The following is a 20773-nucleotide window of genomic DNA, read 5'->3' as shown; positions in this document are numbered from 1 at the left end:
TTTGTTTTTTACTTGTTTATTTTTAGAGAGAGAGAATCTTAAGCCTCCCTGCTCAGTGTGGAGTCCAAAGCAGGGTTTGATCCTACCATCCTGGGATCATGACCTGAGTCGAAATCAAGAGTGGATGCTCAACTGATTGAGCCACCCAGTCACCACATGTTTGAGTTCTTTAGTTTTGTTAGTGTTTCTTTTTTGTTGTCAGTACGTTTTATCATTTAAAGTTCCTTTGGCTTTAGGGCACCTGGGTGGCTCAGTCAGTTAAGTGTCCAACTTCGGTTCAGGTCATGATCTCACGGTTTGTGGGTTCGAGCCCTGCATTGGGCTCTGTGCTGACAGCTCGGATCCTGGAGCCTGCTTCTGATTCTGTGTCTCCCTCTCTCTACCCCTCCCCTACTCACGCTGTCTGTCTCTGTCTCTCAAAAATAAATAAATGTAAAAAAAAAAAAAATTAAACTTCTTTTGGCTTTTTTTTTTTTTTTAAAGCTTCTGTATTTTGAGAGAGAAAATCCCAAGCAGGCTCCACACTGTCAAGAGTTGGGTGCTCAACAGACTGAGCCACCCAAGTGTCCGTTAAAGTTCCTTTTTGACTTTTCTTAATGATACAGGAATTTGGGTGATTAAAAAAAAAAAGTTTTAAATTAAGGATATAGTGTCTTTGTGAAAAATTTTTTAGTACAGAAATAATAGAGTAAAATTTTTTGATACTTACCCTTTCCTTCCTCCCCTGAGTCCTCATCTTCTCTCTCAGAGGGAACTTTCAACAATTTTTTCTATGCATTTATATATTTAGTAAATACAGAAACTTTCAGTTTATGAATTTCCATAAATAACAAGGGTATAGCCACACTGAAAGCATTTCAGCTCTGTGTGTGATGATAGTTGTTGTAAAGGAAAGCTTGTGCAGTATCCCAAGATTTAAGGAGAGCAACTTTTTTCAAAGTTTTATTTAAGTAATCTATATACTCTATGTGGGGCTTGAAGTCAGTGACCCCAAGATCAGGAGTTGCATGCTTTCCAACTGAGCCAGCCAGGCGCCCCCAGAGTATTTTCGTTGCTCTGGAAATCCGATGTCATCCTGTCCATCTCCCCACCACCACCACTGCTGACCTTTCTGCTGTCTCCATAGTTTTTTTTTTTTCCCCAGAATGGCCTATAATTGGAATTGCACAATATGTAGCCTTTTCAGATTGGCTGCTTTCACTTAATAATAGGCAGTTAAGCTTCCTCTGTATCTCTTCATGGCTTGATAGCTGTTTCTTTTTATTGCTGAATAATATTTCATTGTCTGGATTTACCACAGTTTATCTATTCATCTACAAGTATGTCTTGGTTGCCTCCAAGTTTTGGCAATCATGAATAAAGCTGCAATAAACATCCACATACAGGTTTTTTGTGGACGTAAGTTTTCAACTCCTTTTGGGTAAATAACCAGGGAGTATGATTGTTGTATTATATGGTAAGAGTATGTTTAGTTTCTTGAGGAACTAACATGGTGTCTTCCAGAGTCACCGTATAATTTTGTATTCCCACCAGCAATGATTAAGAGTTTCTGCTGCTCCACAGTTTGCCAGCATTTGGTCCAGATTTTGGCTATTCTATTAGGTGTGTAGCAGTATCTCATTTTTTCTTTATATTTGTTTTGAGAGAGAGCTCGGGCAAGCGGAGTGGCAGGGGAGAATCTGTAGCAGGCTCAGTTCTGTGAGCATAGAGGCCAATGTGGGGCTAGATCCCATGAACCATGAGATCATGACTGGAGACAAAAATCAAGAAATCGAGTCAGATGCTTAACCCACTGGGCCACCCAGGTGCCTCATTATCTCATTGTTTTAATTTGCATTTCCCCCATGACATATGAAGTGGACCATCTTTTCATATGCTTATTTGCCATCTGTGTATCTTGTTTGGTGTGGTGTGTGTTAATGTCTTAGCTCATTTTTTAATTGTGTTGTTTGTATTGTTGAGTTTTTACGAGTTTGTTGTGTATTTTGGGTAACAGTCCTTTATCAGATGCATCTTTTGCAGATACTTTCTCCCAGTTCCTTTTTCCTTCATTCTCTTGAGATTATCTTTTGCAGATCAGTTTATTTTTAAGAAGTCCTACTTATCAATTATTTCTCTTATGGATTGTAGCTTTGATGTTAACATGTAAAAAGTCATAGCCATACCAAGTTTAATCTACGTTTTCCCGTGTTATTTTCTAGTAGTTTTACACTTCTGTATTTTACATTTAGGTCTGTGATCCATTTTGAGTTAATTTTCTTTTTTTTTTTTTTTAAGTTTATTTATTTATTTTGAGAGAGAGAGAAGCCAAGCAGGGGAGGGGCGGAGAGAGAGGATCCCAAGCAGGCTCTGCACTGTCACCACAGAGCCCAATGTGGGGCTCGAACTCATGAACCATGAGATCATGACCTGAGCCGAAATCAAGTGAGACGCTTAACTGAGCCACCCAGGCACCCGGACCAATACCATGTCTTGATTACTGTAGCTTTATGCTAAGTCTTGAAGTTGGGTATTATCAGTCCTCTGTTTTTTTAGTTCTTTGATACCATTCATCAGAACTTGATGGTTTTCCTCATAGTTTTTGTTTTGTTTTGTTTTAATGTTTATTTTTAGAGACAGAGAGACAGCACAAGCAGGGAAGGGCAGAGACAGAGGGAGACACAGAATTCATGAAGCAGGCTCCATCCAGTCTCTGAGGTGTCAGCACAGAGCCCGACAGGCTTGAACTCACAGCAAGATCATGACCTGAGCCAAAGTGGGATGCTCAACCAACGGAGCCACCCAGGCGCTCCACCTCATATAGTTCTTTTACATATTTTGTTAGATTTATACTTCAGTATTTTAGGTTTTTTGGTGCTTATGTTAAGTGGTATTGTGTTTTTAATTTCAGATTCCACTTGCTCATTGCTGATATATAAGAAAGTGATGGACTTTTGTATATTAATCTTATATCCTTTAACCTTGCTATAATTGCTTACTAGTTCTAGGAATTACTTTTGTCATTTCTTTCAGATTTTCTACATAGATGGTCATGTCATTTGTGAACAAAGACAGTTTTATTTTCTCCTTCCTAATTTGTATGGCTTGTCTTTTTTTCTTATGGCATTAGCTAGAACTAGTATAATGTTGAAAAGGAATGGTTAGAGGGGATATCCTTGCCTTGTACCTGATCTTACTGAGAAAACTTTGAGTTTCTGACTATTCAATGTGATGTTAGCTGTAAGTTTTTTTGAAATATTATTTATCAAATTGAGAAAGTTCCACTCTACTCCTAGTTTACTGAGTGTTTTTATTGTGAGTTGGTTTTGGATTTTGTGAAGTGTTTTTTTTGCATCTGTTGATATGAGTGTGGTTTTACTACTTTAGCATATTGATGTGGTTTATTACATTAATTGACTTTTGAATGTTGAACCAGCATATATACCCAGGATAAATCCCACTTGGTCATGGTGTACAATTGACCCTTGAACAACACAGGTTTGAACCACACAGGTCCACTTTTACATGGATTTTTTTTTTAAGTTTGTTTGTTTAGAGAAAGAGAGCATGAGCAGGGGAGGAGCAGAGAGAGAGAGAGTGTGTGAATCCCAAGCAGGCTCTGCACTGTCCACTTGGAGCCCAATGTGGGGCTCAAACTTCCGAACAAATCTCAAGATCATCACCTGAGCTGAGATCAAGAGTCAGACCCCTTAACTGACACTTAACACTTAACTGACTGCACCACCCAGGTGCCCCTTGACTTTTTTCTCATACGTATATGCATTCAATGTGACTCTTCCTCAAAGCACTATTTTTATCACATCCTGCAAATTTTGATAAGTTGTCTTTTTTTGTTTTCATTTAGTTTAAAATATTTTAAAACTTAAGGTGTCTTCTTATGTGTTATTTAGAAGTATGTTGCTTGTTTATATTCAATTTTTTATTTAAATTCTAGTTAACATATAGTGTAATATTGTTGTCAGGAGTAGAATTTAGTGATTCATCATTTACATACAACACCCAGTGCTCAACACAAGTGCCCTCCTTAATACCCATCACCCATTTAGCCCATCTCCAACCCAGCCTCCCTCCATCAACCCTCAGTTCTCTATTGTAGAGAGTCTCTTATGGTTTGTTTCCCTCTCTTTTTTCCCCCCTTCCCATGTGTTCCTGTTTTATTTCTTATATTCCACATATAAGTGAAATCATATATTTGTCTTTCTCTGCCTGACTTATTTCACTTAATATAATACACTCTAGTTCCATCAGTGTTGTCGCAGATGGCAAGATTTCATTCTTTTTGATGGTTGAGTAATATTTCATCGTGCATATATATCACATCTTAATCCATCAGTCGACAGATATTTGGGCTCTTTCCATAGTTTGGCTATTGTTGATAATGCTGCTAAAAACATTTGGCTACAGGTAGCCCTTCAAATCTGTATTTTTATATCCTTTGGGTGAATACCTAGTACTGCAGTTGCTGGATCACAAAGTTCTATTTTTAACTTTTTGAGGAACCTCCATACTGTTTTCCAGAGTGGATATACCAGTTTGCCTTCCCACCAACAGTGCGAGAGAGTTCCCTTTTCTCCACATCCTCACCAGTACTTGTTGTTTCTTTTATTGTTATTTTTAGTCATTCTGACAGGTGTGAGGTGGTATCTCATCATGGTTTTGATTTGTATTTCCCTGGTGTGTGATGTTGAGCATCTTTTCATGTGTTGTTAGTCATCTGGATGTCTTTGGAAAAATGTCTGTTCATGTCTTCTGCCCATTTCTTCACTGGATTATTTGTTTTTTGGGTGTTGAGTTTGATAAGTTCTTTATAGATTTTTGAATTCTGGCCCTTTATCAGGTATGTTATTTGCAGATATCTTCTCCCATTCCATAGGCTGCCTTTTAGTTTGTTGATTGTTTCTTTTGCTGTACAGAAGCTTTTTATCTTGATGAAGTCCCAGTAGTTTGTTTTTGCTTTTGTTTCCCTTGCCTCCAGCAATGTGTCTAATAGGAAGTTGCTGTGGCCAAGGTCAAAGAGGCTGCTGCCTGTGTTCTCCTCTAGGATTTTGATGGTTTTCTATCTCACATGCAGGTCTTTCATCCATTTTGAATTTATTTCTGGGTATGGTATAAGGTAATGATCTCACAGTTCTTAGGGTCAAGCCCCCATGTTGGGCTCTGCACCTCTGTCTTATCTTTTATTGAGCATTTTATATGACTCCATAGTGGATTCATCTGTTTCTCATTATAGTTTTATTGTTATTGCCTGATGTATTTTGAAATTCGGTTCTTAATGCTCATTGACATCTTTATCATTATGCTTTTTATCCCTGGTAATCCTTCCCTCCCCTCCCCTCCCCTCCCCTCCCCTCTCTCTTTCCCTCTCTCTTTCCCTCTCTCTTTCCCTCTCTCTTTCCCTCTCTCTTTCCCTCTCTCTCTCCCTCTCTCTCTCCCTCTCTCTCTCCCTCTCTCTTTCCCTCTCTCTCTCCCTCTCTCTCTCCCTCTCTCTCTCCCTCTCTCTCTCCCTCTCTCTCTCCCTCTCTCTCTCCCTCTCTCTCTCCCTCTCTCTCTCCCTCTCTCTCTCCCTCTCTCTCTCCCTCTCTCTCTCCCTCTCTCTCTCCCTCTCTCTCTCCCTCTCTTTCCCTCTCTCTCCCTCTCTCTTTCCCTCTCTCTTTCCCTCTCTCTTTCCCTCTCTCTTTCCCTCTCTCTTTCCCTCTCTCTTTCCCTCTCTCTTTCCCTCTCTCTTTCCCTCTCCCTCTCCCTCTCCCTCTCCCTCTCCCTCTCCCTCTCCCTCTCCCTCTCCCTCTCCTTCCTTCCTTCCTCCCTCCCTCCCTCCCTCCCTCCCTCCCTCCCTCCCTCCCTCCCTCTACACCCAACATGGGGGTCAGATTTATGACCTTGAGATCAAAAGTTGCATGCTCCTCCAGCTGAGGCCATCCAGGTGCCCCTATCCCTGGTAATTTTTCTTGCTCTGAAATCTACTTTGTCTGAAATTGAAATGACTACTCCAGCTTTCTTTTGATTACTGTTAACATAGTGTATTTTTCTCCATCCCTTTATTTTTTCCAAAATTGTGATAAAATACACTTACCATTTTATTATTCACATTGTTGTGTAGCTAATCTCCAGAATCTTTTCATCTTTCAAGATTGAAACTCTCTGTCTATTAAACAATAACTCTTTATCCTCCTCTTCCCCCAGTTTCTAGCAACTGCCTTTTTACTTTCTGTATCTGTAAGGGGACTCATACAATATTGTAGTTTAGTGAGTGGCTTATTTCACTTAGCATAACATCCTTAAGGTTCATCCATGTTGTAACATGTCAGACTTCTTTACTTTTTAAGGCTGAATAATATTCTATTATGGGTACGTACCACATTTTGTTTATTCATCTGTCAACAGACACTTGAGTTGCTTCTGCCTTTTGGGTTTATTGAATAACGCTGCCATGAAAGTGGGTGTGCAAATTATCTTGAGACCCTACTTTTTAAGCATGTACCTGGAAGTGGAATTGCTTGATCATATGCAATTCCATTTTCAGTTTTTTGATGAACAACCATACTGTTTTCCATTGTGGCTGTGCTGTTTTACATTCCCACCAGCAGTGTACTAGGTTCTGATTTCTCCACGCCCTTGCCAACACTTGTTATTTCCACCTTTTTTTTTTTTTAATAGTAGCCATCCTTGATAGATCTGTGTGTCTCATGACTTTGATTTGCATTTCTGTAATGATGTTGAGCATCTTTTTATGTGCTTGTTGGCCATTTGTATATCTTGTGGAAAATGTCTATTTAAGAACTTTACCCATTTTTTAAAGGGTTTTTTTTTTTTGTGTTTTTAAAGTTTATTTTTTGAGAGAGGGGAAGGGACAGAGAAGAAGAGAGAATCTTAAGCAAAGCTCCATGCTCAGCATGGAGCCCAATGTGGGGCTCAAATTCACGAACCGTGAGATCAGGACCTGAGCCCAAATCAAGAGTCAGACACTTAACTGACTGAACCACCCAGGTACCCTTACCCATTTTTTAGTTGGGTTCATTTTTTGTTGATTTTAGGAGCTCTTTTATATATTCTGGATATTAATCACTATTCATTTATATGATTCGTAAATATTTTCTTCCATTGTACAGGTTGCCTTTTGACTCTGTTGATTGTGCTCTTTGATGCACAGGAATTTTTCACTTTGATGTAGTTCCAGTTAATTTTTACTTTTGTTGCCGGTTTTGTTTGTGTCATATCCAAGAAATCATTGCCAAATCAAGTTGTCATGAAACTTTTCTTTTATGTTTTCTTCTTCGTTTTATAGTTTTACCATGCCTTTTACTGTTAACATGTTTTTGCCTTTATGTGTAAAAATGAGTTTTGGGACATCTAGGTGGCTCAGTTCGTTAGGCCTCTGACTCTTGATTTCAACTCAGGTAATGATCTCACAGTTCTTAGGATCAAGCCCCCATGTTGGGCTCTGCACTTCTGACTTATCTTTTATTGAGCATTTTATATGACTCCATTGTTTCTTCTCTTAGCATATTATTTGTGCCTTTTTTAAAGTTTATTTATTTAGAGAGCACACATGAGCACACAAGCGGGGGAGAGGCAGAGAGAAAATCCCAAGCAGACTCCGCACTGACAGCATGGAGCCCCATGTGGGGTTGGAACCCACAAACCGTGAGATCATGACCTGAGCCAAAGTCAGGAGTTGGAGGTTTAACCGACTGAGTCACCCAGGTGCCCCCATTTGTGCTTGCTTTCTTTTTTCTTTTCTTTTCTTTTCTTTTCTTTCTTTCTTTCTTTCTTTCTTTCTTTCTTTCTTTCTTTCTTTCTTTCTTTCTTTCTTTCTTTCTTTCCTTCCTTCCTTCCTTCCTTCCTTCCTTCCTTCCTTCCTTCCTTCCTTCCTTCCTTCCTTCCTTCCTTCCCTCCCTCCCTCCCTCCCTCCCTCCCTTTCGTAGTTGCCTTTGAATTTGCCATATACACTTATAAGTGCCCTTTCACATAACACTGTACTAGTTCACAGGTAGTACAAGTACTTCATAACAAAATCCACATTTCCTCTCTTCTGTCCATTATAACATTTGGCATTCATTTCACTTACACATAAGGTTTAATCACCAGGTACTTCGTTGTTATTGTTTTGAACATAATTGATCTAACAGATCAATTATGATAAGAAAAATCAAAGATTTTACCTTTTTCCTCTAATGCTCTTCCTTTCTTTATGTAAATTCTAAGTTTCTGATGTGTTTGTTTTTCCTACTTCCTGAAGAATCTCTTTTAATATCAGGTTTTTTTTTATGTTTATTTATTTTTGAGACAGAGAGAGACAGAGCATGAACGGGGGAGGGGCAGAGAGAGAGGGAGACACAGAATCAGAAGCAGGCTCCAGGCTCTGAGCCATCAGCACAGAGCCCGACGCGGGGCTTGAACTCCCGGACCGCGAGATCGTGACCTGAGCTGAAGTCGGACGCTTAACTGACTGAGCCACCCAGGTGCCCCATGAAGAATCTCTTTTAATATTTCTTGCAAGATAGGTCTGCTGGCAACAAATTTCCTATTTTTTTAAAAACTTTTTTTAACGTTTATTTATTTTTGAGAGAGAGAGAGAGAGAGAGAGAGGGAGACAGAGCACGAGTGGGGGAGGGGTACAGAGAGGGGAAGACAATACGAAGCAGGCTCCAGGCTCTGAGTTGTCAGCACAGAGCCTGACGCAGGGCTCAATCCCACGACAATGAGATCATGACCTGAGCCGAAGTTGAAGTCGGATGCTTAACCGACTGAGCCCCCCAGGTGCCCCTCCAATTTTTATTTGAGAAGTCTATTTATCTTTATGTCTGAAGACTAATTTTGCAGGATATAGAATTTTACATTGGTGGGGCTTTTTGCTTTCAGCACTTTACGTTTATTTGTTTGTTTGTATGTATATATATTTGTACCCAGTATCTTTGCTCCTTTATAGGCAAGGGGTTTGGTTGGTTGGTTGCTTGGTTGGTTGGTTTTCTGGCTCCTTTCAAGTTTTTCTCTGTTTTTGATTTTCTTCAGTTTGAACATGGTATGCCTAGCTATGAATTTTGGTGGATTGATCCTGTTTTATGTGTTGTTGTTTTTTTTTAAGTTACTTATTTTGAGAGAATGTCTGTGAGCATGAGTGGGGGAGGGGCAGAGAATTGCAAGCAGGTTTTGTGCTGGATTTCAAGAACCTTGAGATCATGACTGAGCTGAAATCAAGAGTTGAACGCTTAACTGACTGAGCCACCAGATGCACCGGGATTAATCCTGTTTTATATTCTCTGAGTTTCTTGGATCTGTGATTTGGTGTTAAGTCATTAATTTAGGGAAATTCTTAGTCACTATTGCTTCAAATATTTCTTCTTTCCCTTTCTTCTCCTTCTGGTATTCCATTACTTGTATGTTACACCTTTGAGTATTCTGTTTTGTCTTTTTCATTTGCTTTTCCTTTGCATTTCAGTTTTGAGAGTTTCTGTTGACATTTCTTTTAGCTCACGGATTCATTTTTAATTTTGTTACAATTTTTTTTTTTAATTTCTAGCGTGTTCTTTTGATTCTTTCTTAGAGTTTCCATCTCTCTGCTAACGTTACCCATCTGATTTGGATGTCAAATTTTTCCATAATAGCACTTAGTATATTAATCACAATTTAAAATTTTTAGTCTGATTCTAGCATTTCTGCCATCAGAGTCTTTTTTTTTTTTTTTAGTGTGCCTTATAATTCTTTTCTTGAAAGCCATGCATGATGTACTGGGTAAAAGAAACTGAGGTAAAGAGGCCTTTGGTGTGAGACCTTCTGTCTGTCTGACCAGGGATTAGTCTCTGTTTACTGATTGCTGTAGAGTAGATGTCAGAATCTAAAATCTCCTCTGATACCCTTCTTTTTGTCTCCCCTGTTGCCTTTGGGGTTCTTTAGAGACTTTTTTTTGTTTGTTTATTTAGTTTGAGAGACAGAGAAGAGGAACAGAGAGAGGAGAGAGAATTTAAAGCAGGCTCTGCACTGTCAGCACAGAGGCCTATGTGGGTCTCAAACTCACAAACTGAGATCATGACCTGAGCTGGAACCAGAGCTGGATGCTCAACCAATTGAGCCACCCAGGCACCATCTTTAAGTAAGGTCTGAGACCTGCAGTTCGAGTTATAACCCCTGTTATTGCACAGGAACCCTGTTGATGTGGTGGCTGGGGGAGGGAAAGCACTTTATAGTCTCAGTCTATATAGTGTCTATATTATTGGGTCTCAGTCTTTTTAGCTGTGATTTTAAATGCTTCTCAGTCCCCTTCCACCCTTAGATGTTACTGGAAGTCTGGAGGGATTTGGAATCGGATATTTTCCCGTAGCTTAGGTTGGTTAGGTCTGTTAAAAAAAAACTCTAGTTGGTTAGGGTCTGGTGAAAGTTTCTCTTGAGGAAAGGCCTTATTAGGCAGAATACCCTGGGTGTAGAGGCACCTGGGTGGCTCAGTTCGTTGGTCTGACTTTGCTCAGATCACGATCTCATGGTTTGTGAGCTCAAGCCCCACGTTGGGTTTTGTGCTGACAGCTCAGAGCCTGAAGCCTGCTTTAGATTCTGTGTCTCCCTCTCTCTCTGCCCCTCACCCATTCACACTTTGTCTCTCCCAAAGAATACCCTGGGCTTATTTCAAAATGGCTTCTTTCCCCTTCCTCCTGCCAGAAGCATGAGGGCATTTTCTCTTATCTTCACTGTGTAAACGTGGTAGGGATCCTGGAGGTAAAAACTCAACAAAAGTGGGAAGGCTCCTTGGGAGTTTTTCACTTTAAAATTCATCCTGATTGTGTCTCTAGCAGTTTGTCAGTTACAGTTTAGGTTTTCCTGCCTGAGTAATGGTTCATGCAGAGATGCTTGTGAGCTTTTGCCCTGGTAAGTTTTGAATCTTATTTTCTGTCTTCTCAGTTTTGGGGGCAGCAGTTTGCCCTGAGACTTCAATTCTCTGGTGGATTTAAGAAGAGTTGTTGGGGGTGCCTGGGTGGCTCAATCGGTTGGGCGTCTGACTTTGGCTCAGGTCATGATCTCACAGTCCATGAGTTCGAGCCCCGCATCGGGCTCTGGGCTGACAGCTCAGAGCCTGGAGCCTGTTTCGGATTCTGTGTCTCCCTCTCTCTCTGACCCTCCCCTGCTCATGCTCTGTCTCTGTCTCAAAAATAAATAAATGTTAAAAAAAAAAAATTAAAAAAAAAAAGTTGTTGATTTTCAGTTCCCTTTTTTCCTTCTGTAGGTGGGAGTGATGTCTTCCAAGTTTTTACATGTTGGATTGGAAACCAGAAGTATACTCATTTATTTTTGTTTGTAGTATTCTCTATTAAATTGCACCATAATTCTTGTGGACAACCCTCAGTTAATGGATACTTAGGTTATTGTTTTTCATTATATTTAATGCTTCAGTGATTACCATTATGGTTATATATTTTTTTCTACCTATAATGAAATTGTTTCTTTACGCAGTTTCTAGGAGTGGTAATACTGGGTTAAAGAGTGTGACAGATTGTATGGTGTTAATACTTCTTGTTGTATTGCCATTAAAAGGGTTTCTGAGCTTTATTGGTATCCCTTCAACTTTAACTAGTATTAGATATTAAGAATTTTGACAGTTTAGGGGCACTTGGGTGGCTCAGTTGGTTAAGCATCTGACTTTAGCTCAGGTCATGACCTGGTTCATGAGTTCAAGCCCCACATTGGGCTCTGTGCTGACAGCACAGCACCTGCTTAGATCCTCTATCTCCCTCTCTCTCTTCCCCTCCCCTGCTCGTGCATGCTCTCGCTCTCAAAAATAAACATTAAAAAAATTTTTTTTAATTTTGCCAGTTTAGAAAATGAAAAATGTATGATAAGATTACTTTGCATGTGGATGTCCAACTGATCTAGCACTGTTTTTGTTGAAAATATTTTTTTTTCTCTATCCAGTTGCCCCTTTGTCAAAGATTAGTTGACTACATAGGTATGAGCCTTTCTGAGTTTCCTATTCTGTACCATTGGTTTGTGTGTCTTTCCTCTTACCAATACAATGTTGTTGATTTTAGTAGCTTTATAGTAACCCTATCAGAAGTGGGATTTAATCCAACCAAAAAATGGGAAAAGGAGTGACTGTTCTCATACAAGATAAAGTGAAGTAGTGTACAAACGTGGCTGTGGATATCACCTTTGTTTTCATATTCTGATATGATTGTAAACATTAGAAAGTTTTAATCCAGGCATGTTTTAATTCTGGGCATGTATTTCTTTTATAAATTAGAGCTTGTTTAAGCCAGTTCTGGAATGTATGGAGCTCTTACTATGTGCTAGGTACTGAATTAAATTTAGACCCTGTTCTTAAATTCTTGCTCCCAGTAAGTGACTTTTAAAAGACTATGCTTGATCAGGATGATTATGTTAGGGATCACATCCCAGACTTAATTCCTGAAGATTGTTAAATAGTTCACACTAGTAGTGTGGGAAAAGGTTAGAATTTCATTGAGGATAGAAAAATGAGACCTACACAGCTTACATTCACATAACTTTCTCTTTGAAGTGTTCTTTATATGAGGTCAGTCATTTATTTTTTCATTCTGGATTTCACCCATTCTTCCCCATTCCATCTTGTTCATTACATTATCTGTCATCCTTTATTTTACTTATTTTATTTAAAGATTTTATTTTTAGGGACACCTGGGTGGCTCAGTAAGTAGAGCATCTGACTTCTGCTCAGGTCATGATCTCAGATCATGATCTCTGCTGTCAGCACAGAGCCCGCCTCGGATCCTCTGCCCCCCTCTCGCTCTGCCCTTCCCCCATTTGTATGTGCATATGTTATCTCTCTCAAAAATAAACATTTAAAAAAAATTTTTCTTTTTAAGTAATCTCTATACCCAATGTGGGACTCAAACTTCTAACCCTGGCATCAGCAGTCACATGATCTACTGACTGAGCCAGCTGGGTACCCCTGCCATCCTTTATTTTTACCCTCTCCCTCTCCACTATAGCTATCTCACTAGCATTTAAACATACTATTTAATGGTTAAGAAAACTTGTCCTTCTACCCTCTTTCTCCAACTTCTGCTCTACTTCTCACTCTTTGTAACCAAAATTTGTTCTCTGTATGGTCTCCATTTCCTCACTTCTCATATACTACCCAATTATAGTGGATAAATTACCATTTGACTTTTGCAAGGACCATCAGTCTTTTTAACGTGTTTTGCAGAAAAAATTCTTTATGTGTTTAAAATAGTTTTCAAACAGTACCTTGGTCTCCCATTTACCCCAGATCCATAGTTCTTAGTTTTACTACGCTAAGCAAACCACTATTGCCAGTTTCTTATGTATGTTTCTGGAAGGTGTGTGTGTGTGTGTGTGTGTGTGTGTGTGTGTGTGTGTGTGTGTGTGTGTGTGTGTGTACGTGTGTGTGTACACACATTCAGGGCTTTCAATGTGAAGAAAATAACTATTTTGCTTATTTTTTTCTTTATGCAGTCTTAAGAGTGATATTTGTAAAATCTAAAATTTCTTTGAGTAAGTGTAAAATAAAAATTCTAAATGATAAAATATTGTGTTATAGTGTAAATAAAGGTGTTTTTTTCTTTTTGGCATATATCAGGGCATCCTGTAACTGATGGTATCTTAGAGTCAGTGAAATAAAATGTTTATATCTTGGCTCACGAGTCATTTTTCAAACCTGGCTTCACTAATTATTAGCTCTGTGACCTCCTTGTATCTCAGATTCCTTATTGGTAAATACATAAAATTGTTAATGAGGGTTAAGCAAGTTATTACATATAAGTCAAAATGCTACTTATAAGGTGTTACATAAGTATTAGCTATTATTATTACTGTCAGCAACATTAACTTACTCTCTCCTTAAACATTTTTCTTCTTTGGTGCCAGTGATAACAGACTATCCTGATTTTTGCTGTCTTGCTCATCCTCATATCTTTAGCCCAGATCACTCCTGAACTCTAGACCCGAGTTTTCAACTATGTACTTGGCCCTTAGGATATTCAGTTCTCAACATGTCCAGAACTGAATTTTTTATTTTCCCTTTCCCCAAACTCTGACCTCCCAATTTCTTGTTTATCTTTAGTTTAATTATACTATCATCTACTCAATGGAAAAAGCAAGCTGTAAGAGTGATCCTTGTTTCTTCTTTAAGAGATTATACACTTTGTTTTAATAGCTTAGTCCTAGAACTCTTACCTCTCTTCTCTCTCTTAATTCACTTCGTTTCATCTAAGTAGATTTTCTCTCTGTTTCTGCTTTAACCTACCTGCAGGCTTTTTCCCTTCCCTATAGTTGGTTATTCTTTAAAAGAATCAAATCTCATTGTCGGGTTACAACTTTCAGTGTTTCTCATTGTTTTTCATGACCCTGCATAATCTGGCTCCTGCCAACCTTTTTTGCTTCATTTCTGCTCCTTTATTCTGTGTATTCTAGGCACATGGGTGGCTTTTCAATTCTTAAACATGCTAGGTCCTTTTTTGCTTCTGTTTGTACAGGGTGGACTTTCTACTTGAAATGCCATCATTGGCTTTACCAGATTAAATCTTTTAATGGTAGTTTCCTCAGGGAAGCTTTTTCTTACTCTAAAGATTCCATCTTTGTTAAATATTACTCTCATGATATCCTGTACTTCATGTAATAATATTACAAATTATTGTTTAATACTTAAGAATAAAGGCTCTGTGGGAATAGGGTGGGTTAGAGAACATTTCTGGTCGATCATTTTTACCACTCAATCCCTGTTAGCCTTGTGAATAGTGTTAGCCTTATGAATAGGATACTCAGTAAATATTCATGGGGTTAATATGTTCAGAACTTTAATTATTCTGCATTATAGATTGTGTGAAGTATGTGATAGAAATTCACAAAGTAAAATTTAAATGACACACTGTTGTAATTGGAGAGGCTATTATTTCCTGGTTCTCTAGAGCTGTACTTGTCCAGTACTGTAGCCACTGGCCACATGTGACTTTTTTTCAAGTTTTAAAAAACTTTTTGAGTTTAAAAAATGTACAATTCAGTGGTTTATAATATGTTCACAAAATTGTGCACCTGTCACCATTATCCAACTCCGGAACATTTCCCCTAAAATAATCCTTGCACCCATTAGCAGATCTTTCCCATCTCTCTTCCCTCTCCTCTCCTAATAACCAATAATTTACTTTCTGTGTCTGCAGATTTGCCTATCACATGTGTCTTTTGAACACTTGAAATGTGGACAGTCCAAATTGAAAAGTGTTACAATTATAAATTACACACTGGATTTTGAAGACTTAGTATTTTAAAAAAATGAAAATATCTCAAATTTTATTTTGATCATAGGTTAAAATGATAGTTTTATATATATATATATACATATATATATATATATATAGGAGATAAATAAATCATTGAAATTAGTTTCTCTACTTTCTTTACTGTTTTTAATGTGATTACTAGAAAATTTTAAAGTACATTTGTGACATACATTATTATCTATTGAACAGTACTGTTCTAGAACTTGCAGTTGGTAAGGGTCATAAATGTTCCTCATGGCCTTCTAGTCTCTTAGTTTCCATGTCAACCTGCTTTGGGTATGTGACATGCCCCAAGTTTCAGAGGATCTTATTTTATTTTACTTTATTTTATTGAGAGTGAGTGGGGGAGAGGGGCAGAGGAAGAGCAAGAATCTCAAGCAGTCTCCACACCTAGTGCTGAGGCTGACATGGGGCTTGATCTCTTGACCCCTGGGATCATGACCTGAACCAAAATCAAGAGTCAGATGCTCAGCCAAATGAGCCACCTGGACCCCCCTAGAATTTTTTTTTATAACTGCTTGAAAGGTGGAAATCTTTCTTATTTGGGAGGGCCTTAGGATAGTAGGGGAAAGAGAAGTCATTTATATTAAATTATGTGAACATAATGGCAACTGTCAAATCTTAAGCCTCTGAGGCACCTGGGTGGCTCGGTCGGTTCAGCATCTGACTTCAGCTTGGCTCAGGTCATGTTCTCACAGTTCATGAGTTTGAGCCCCATGTCAGGCTCTGTGCTGACATCTCAAAGCCTGGACCTGCTTCAGATTCTGTGTCCCCCTTTCTCTCTGCCCCATCCTGCTTGTGCTCTGTCTTTCAAAAATGAGTAAACATTAAAAAATTTAAAAAGCCCTTTTAAGCCTCATTTCCAACAAATTAGGAAAAACTGAATTTCACATTCATTTGCATTACACCCTAAATTTTGGTAGCTGTGATTTTTTAAACCTTTTTTTTTTTCTTAAGTGAGAGTGCTAGCAGGGGAGAGGAGCAGAGGGAAGAGGAGAGAGAATCTCAAGCATACTGAGCATGGAACCCAGTGGATACTCAGTCCCATGACCCTGGGATCATGACCTGAGTTGAAATCAAGAGTTGGGTACTCAACCACCTGAGCTACTCAGGTGTCCCACTACTTGTGATTTGACTAGGACACAAATTAATAGTTTCTTTACTGGATATAAGAATTTATCTATAATTTTAGGGGTAATGTAGAGCTATATTTGTCTGTCTAAATTTAGGTTGAAATTTTTAGAGTAAATTTTCCAGAGTAAATACAGGTAAGACTAATGTGACAAATCGTCCTTAAAAAAATATACAGTATTGGCTTTGGTGGAAGTTTTCTGCTCCGACATCATTGTTAAAAGTCAACATATTACAGTGTTAAATGACTATACATTCAGCATTTACTATATGTCGGGCATTGTTTTATATACTGTATTAGTTCATTAAATTCCCCCATGAACTGTATGTAGTAGGTACTTTTATAATCCCCAGTTGACAGATGATGAAACTGAGGTACAGAGTGGTTAATTAACTTGCTCAAGGTCACATAGTAAGTTTAAACAGGTTAAATAATAATGTACTTAGAGCTTGTTTATGTATGTATGTATGTATGTATGTATGTATGTATGTATGTATTTAGAGGCAGAGACAGTGTCACTGGGGGAGAGACAGAGAGTGAGACAGAGAATCCCAAGCAGGCACCACACCATCAGCACAGATCCTGATGTGGGGCTCGAACTCATGAAACCATTAGAACATGACCTGAGCCAAAACCAAGAGTCAGACACTTAACCAACTGAGTCACCCAGGTGCCCCTGTACTTAGAGCTTTTATGATAAAATCTTTGTTTTTAGTTTTTCCTACTAGAATGTAAGCTCCAAGTGGGCAGGGACTTAGTTTTGTTCACTAACACTTGATATTTCTTTCTGGCATATAGTAGAACCCAGGAATTATTTGAAAGAATTTTGTGATAATGGTATCAATTCACCAAAAGACTTGGCCTTGGAAATCTATTAAAACTGCTTTAAGTCCGCACCATTGCAAATTGGCAGTAATGTTAATTTACCACATCCAAATTACGTTCAACATTATGTGCTATTTTGCATATTTTCTATTTTAATAGATTATTTTAAAAATCTTTACTAGGAACTGTAGTTCTATTCATCTCTTTTCCTTTTATCTGTTAGAAATGCATTGGAGCAGCAAAGGGACATCAGAAAAATCAAGACCAGCAGAGGTCCCACTGTGTGTTTAGTTGAGTTGGCAGAAGGAGGTATAGAAAAGCAGTTTTGCAGGTGTTCTCACAAAAAAATGTAGTACAGTGATAACACATTTCTTCAGGGTTTCATCCAAAAGCCTTAGCATTCCTGGTCATTAAAATGAATAACACATTGTTTTGTTATTTATTTTAAGAAACAACATTTCCATTCTTAGACTGGAAACACAACTGTGAAATAAATTTTATAAAATAAGGCTTTGAAAGCAAAGGTTTTTATAATTGATACTGTCACTTCTATCCACAATATTCTCATTTAAATTGGGTATGTATTCTCATTTTACAGTAATAAAATTGAGAGATACTAAGTGACTTTGCTGAATTAATGCCACAAGTAAGTGGCAGAACTAGGATTCAACTCACATCTGTCCGACTTCCATACTTTTTAAAATACTGTCATTTTTTACCATTTTCCATCTTCCTTACAATACTTGAGTCTTAAGTGGGATTTTAAGTTAGTTTGCTGAGAGCACTGGTATCAGAATTTTGGATTGTGGAATAAACTGGATATTAAACTGTGGAGGTAACGAAGGGTAATTGTTACGTGATGGAAAAAATAAGCTGTGAAAAATCTTTAACTTTCCATTTTCTTTTTATCTTTGGTTATCTGCAGATAAGTACCTTACTCTAGACCATATAGGATGCTTCTTTATAATGGATTCATCATGGTGATTGTATTTTTTTTTAGCTAATTTAGTAAAATTTTCATACACTTATAGTGTACTTTCTCTAGAGAAAAGAAAGAAAAAAAAGACCCATTTCCTCTAATTATAATTTGGGGGTAATGAGGACAGAAATAGGACAGAGGTATACTAATAAAATTAGTAGTTCTTATTTAGCATTTTACTAACTCAAGAATTGGTGGCAATCCAGAAGGCCGCTTTTCTAATTTCTGTTACCTCCTCTTTTCCTCCCAAAACTTTAATCATGTCCTTTACTATCCTGACATTTTAGGGCTATTAACTTCTTTTTGGAAAGGGAGTACTGTGGGAAGCTATAAAGAACTTAGAAAGCATTGATGATGTGCAAGATCTAATTACTCTTATTTTACTTAGAACTGTCAGGGGAGAAATGGAAGTCCGTAGTTCTACTTGTGGCTTCTTAAATTGGTTAGTGAAAGTGTATATGGCGCCTCTGATTTTCATTTTAACATTCATTCCTGTGCATACTAGACGAAGTATTTTATCATTGGTAAAATTGTACATTTCATCTTCTGCAAATACCAAGGATGTTAATGATTTTTTAGGCCATAAGATAAGAGTTTGCCATGGTATGTTTATAATTACTTTTAATTTTGGTATAAAATTAATTTCAGAAAAATATGAAATACTTTGATCCCAAATATTAAAAGGTTATTAAATAAACCTAATTGTAATGTTTTTAAAATGCATAAAGTTTTAAAATCTTATTAAAAGATAAGATTAATTAGGAGTCATGTGAAATCTTTTAACATTTGGGTTTTAAGTTACAGATTTTTTTCAGTACTTAACATTCTGTATTAAAACTGTTTAGCATAGCAAAAGAGTAAAAATGGTATTTTCTGTTGGAAGTTGGGGGAGGAAGGACCTTAAAACAGTAATTCTTACATTGTCATCCATTAACAAGTTTGAGAAGGTAGGTTTGAAATAAAAAAATTTATTGAAATCTTGTGAGGCTTTTTCCATAAGAGCAGATATATTGTGTCACTTAGGTAACAAAATATGAAGTCCTAACCAAAAAAATGAAAATGTAACTGATATATTAAGGATTTATGTTTTTAACAATTGAGAAAAGGAGATTTGCCATATTAGGAATATAGACCTAGACTAGTAAAGTGTAGTGTAGATTGGAAAATATAAGTGGAGAGCTCGTTTGCAGATGGGTACTTTTGAACATGAATGTGAATTCCACTGGAGGGTTTTCTGAATCATTTGAAGGTCACCGTTGACTCAGAATGGATTGAGAAATTGAAATGATACTATAGATGTGAAAGGACTTAGAGAAATACAAAGTGGGAAATAAATAGATATAGATAAATTTAAAAGTCTTTTGAAAAGTAGGTAGTTGCCGCTGAAGTAAACTAAGCAGTTTAGCTTAGTTTAAAACTAAGCAACTTAAATTGAAGAAGGCATTAGATGATTCTAGTGAGGCATTGATGCTTCAAGAATTTTCATGGAAAGGGAAATTAGATGCTTGGAGTTTTCACCATCTGGGTAGATGGTATATTATTTCAGTTAACCTAAACATCTAGAGTTGTGGTTAGTTCAATTGAGACTTTATACACTAAATGGCTTTTAGTGACCTTGAATTTTCTGTTTATATGGATAGAATCCATGTAACCTGGGTTGTAGTATAACAGCATTCATCTACAGATGAATAGATGGATCACTTTGGACTGAACATACATGAAATTGGCAAATGTAAAATAGGTGTCTGCTATTTTTGTCTAAACATTCCAGTAAAGTCAACAAGCCATTGTACTGTTCAAAGTGGTGTTATTTCATTAAAAACATTGAAGTGAAAAATTGTTAAGTTTTTTGGTTTTAAATATTCTTAAAACTGGCTAATTAAATCCTAGAAAAGCACAGGCAGTTATTTTTACTAGAGGAGATAATCAAGTTTATGAAAGAGGGTCTTCAAAATTTTTTATAGGTAATACTTTAAAATAGGCTTTTTTCTTGCTGATATGACTAACATTTATTTTCTGTTTATTTTTAAGACGAGCAAAAATCAAATTAAAGTAGATCTTGTAGATGAGAATTTTACAGAATTAAGAGGAGAAATAGCAGGACCTCCAGACACACCATATGAAGGCAAGTACTTTTTTCTGTATCAAAATATTGTGTGTATTAGAACTTGTCTGAAACATTAAATGAGAATAATCTTAAGCATCCTTAAACTACATGGAAGGTAACTTCATTTGGCTTAGGGTATTACAAGAATATTTAAATAATAAATTTAGGTATTTATATAGACTGATTTTTCTTATTGAATTTTAGCTAATTTTTTTCTTTCCCCAACATAGATTTAGTTAGGGCCAAATTACAGGTTATATAGTTAGAATTTAACAGGGGAAAACATCTAACATGTCAAGCCTCTAATTTACATGGACTATAGATGATATGGTATCTATAACAAACCCTGCCTTAAATTTCTGACTGATAAAATATTTATTAAAAAAGCTTCCCTCCCGTTTGTCACTTAGCATTTCATTCATTCGTTCGTCTTCGTACAGGCTGTATTCCAAATATTTAATTTTCTTTATTCA

At 37.3% G+C, this 20773-nt stretch overlaps 1 protein-coding gene across 1 annotated transcript in view; it reads left to right on the top strand.

Annotated features, from left to right (window-relative positions):
* Positions 1–20773, top strand: part of UBE2K (ubiquitin conjugating enzyme E2 K) — a 72762-nt gene that overhangs the window by 21121 nt on the left and 30868 nt on the right. Inside the window, exon 2 of the mRNA XM_086705212.1 lies at positions 20225–20318. Within this exon, the coding sequence (XP_086561338.1) occupies positions 20225–20318 (94 nt within the window). The remainder of the gene's footprint in view (positions 1–20224; positions 20319–20773) is intronic.

Source organism: Puma concolor, chromosome B1 (genome assembly GCF_028749965.1).
Source record: "Puma concolor isolate L17-30 chromosome B1, mPumCon1.1.hap2, whole genome shotgun sequence".
Classification (NCBI taxonomy): Eukaryota; Metazoa; Chordata; class Mammalia; order Carnivora; family Felidae; genus Puma; species Puma concolor.
Note: the sequence above shows the minus strand (reverse complement) of the source record. Positions and strands in the feature narration are given on the sequence as shown.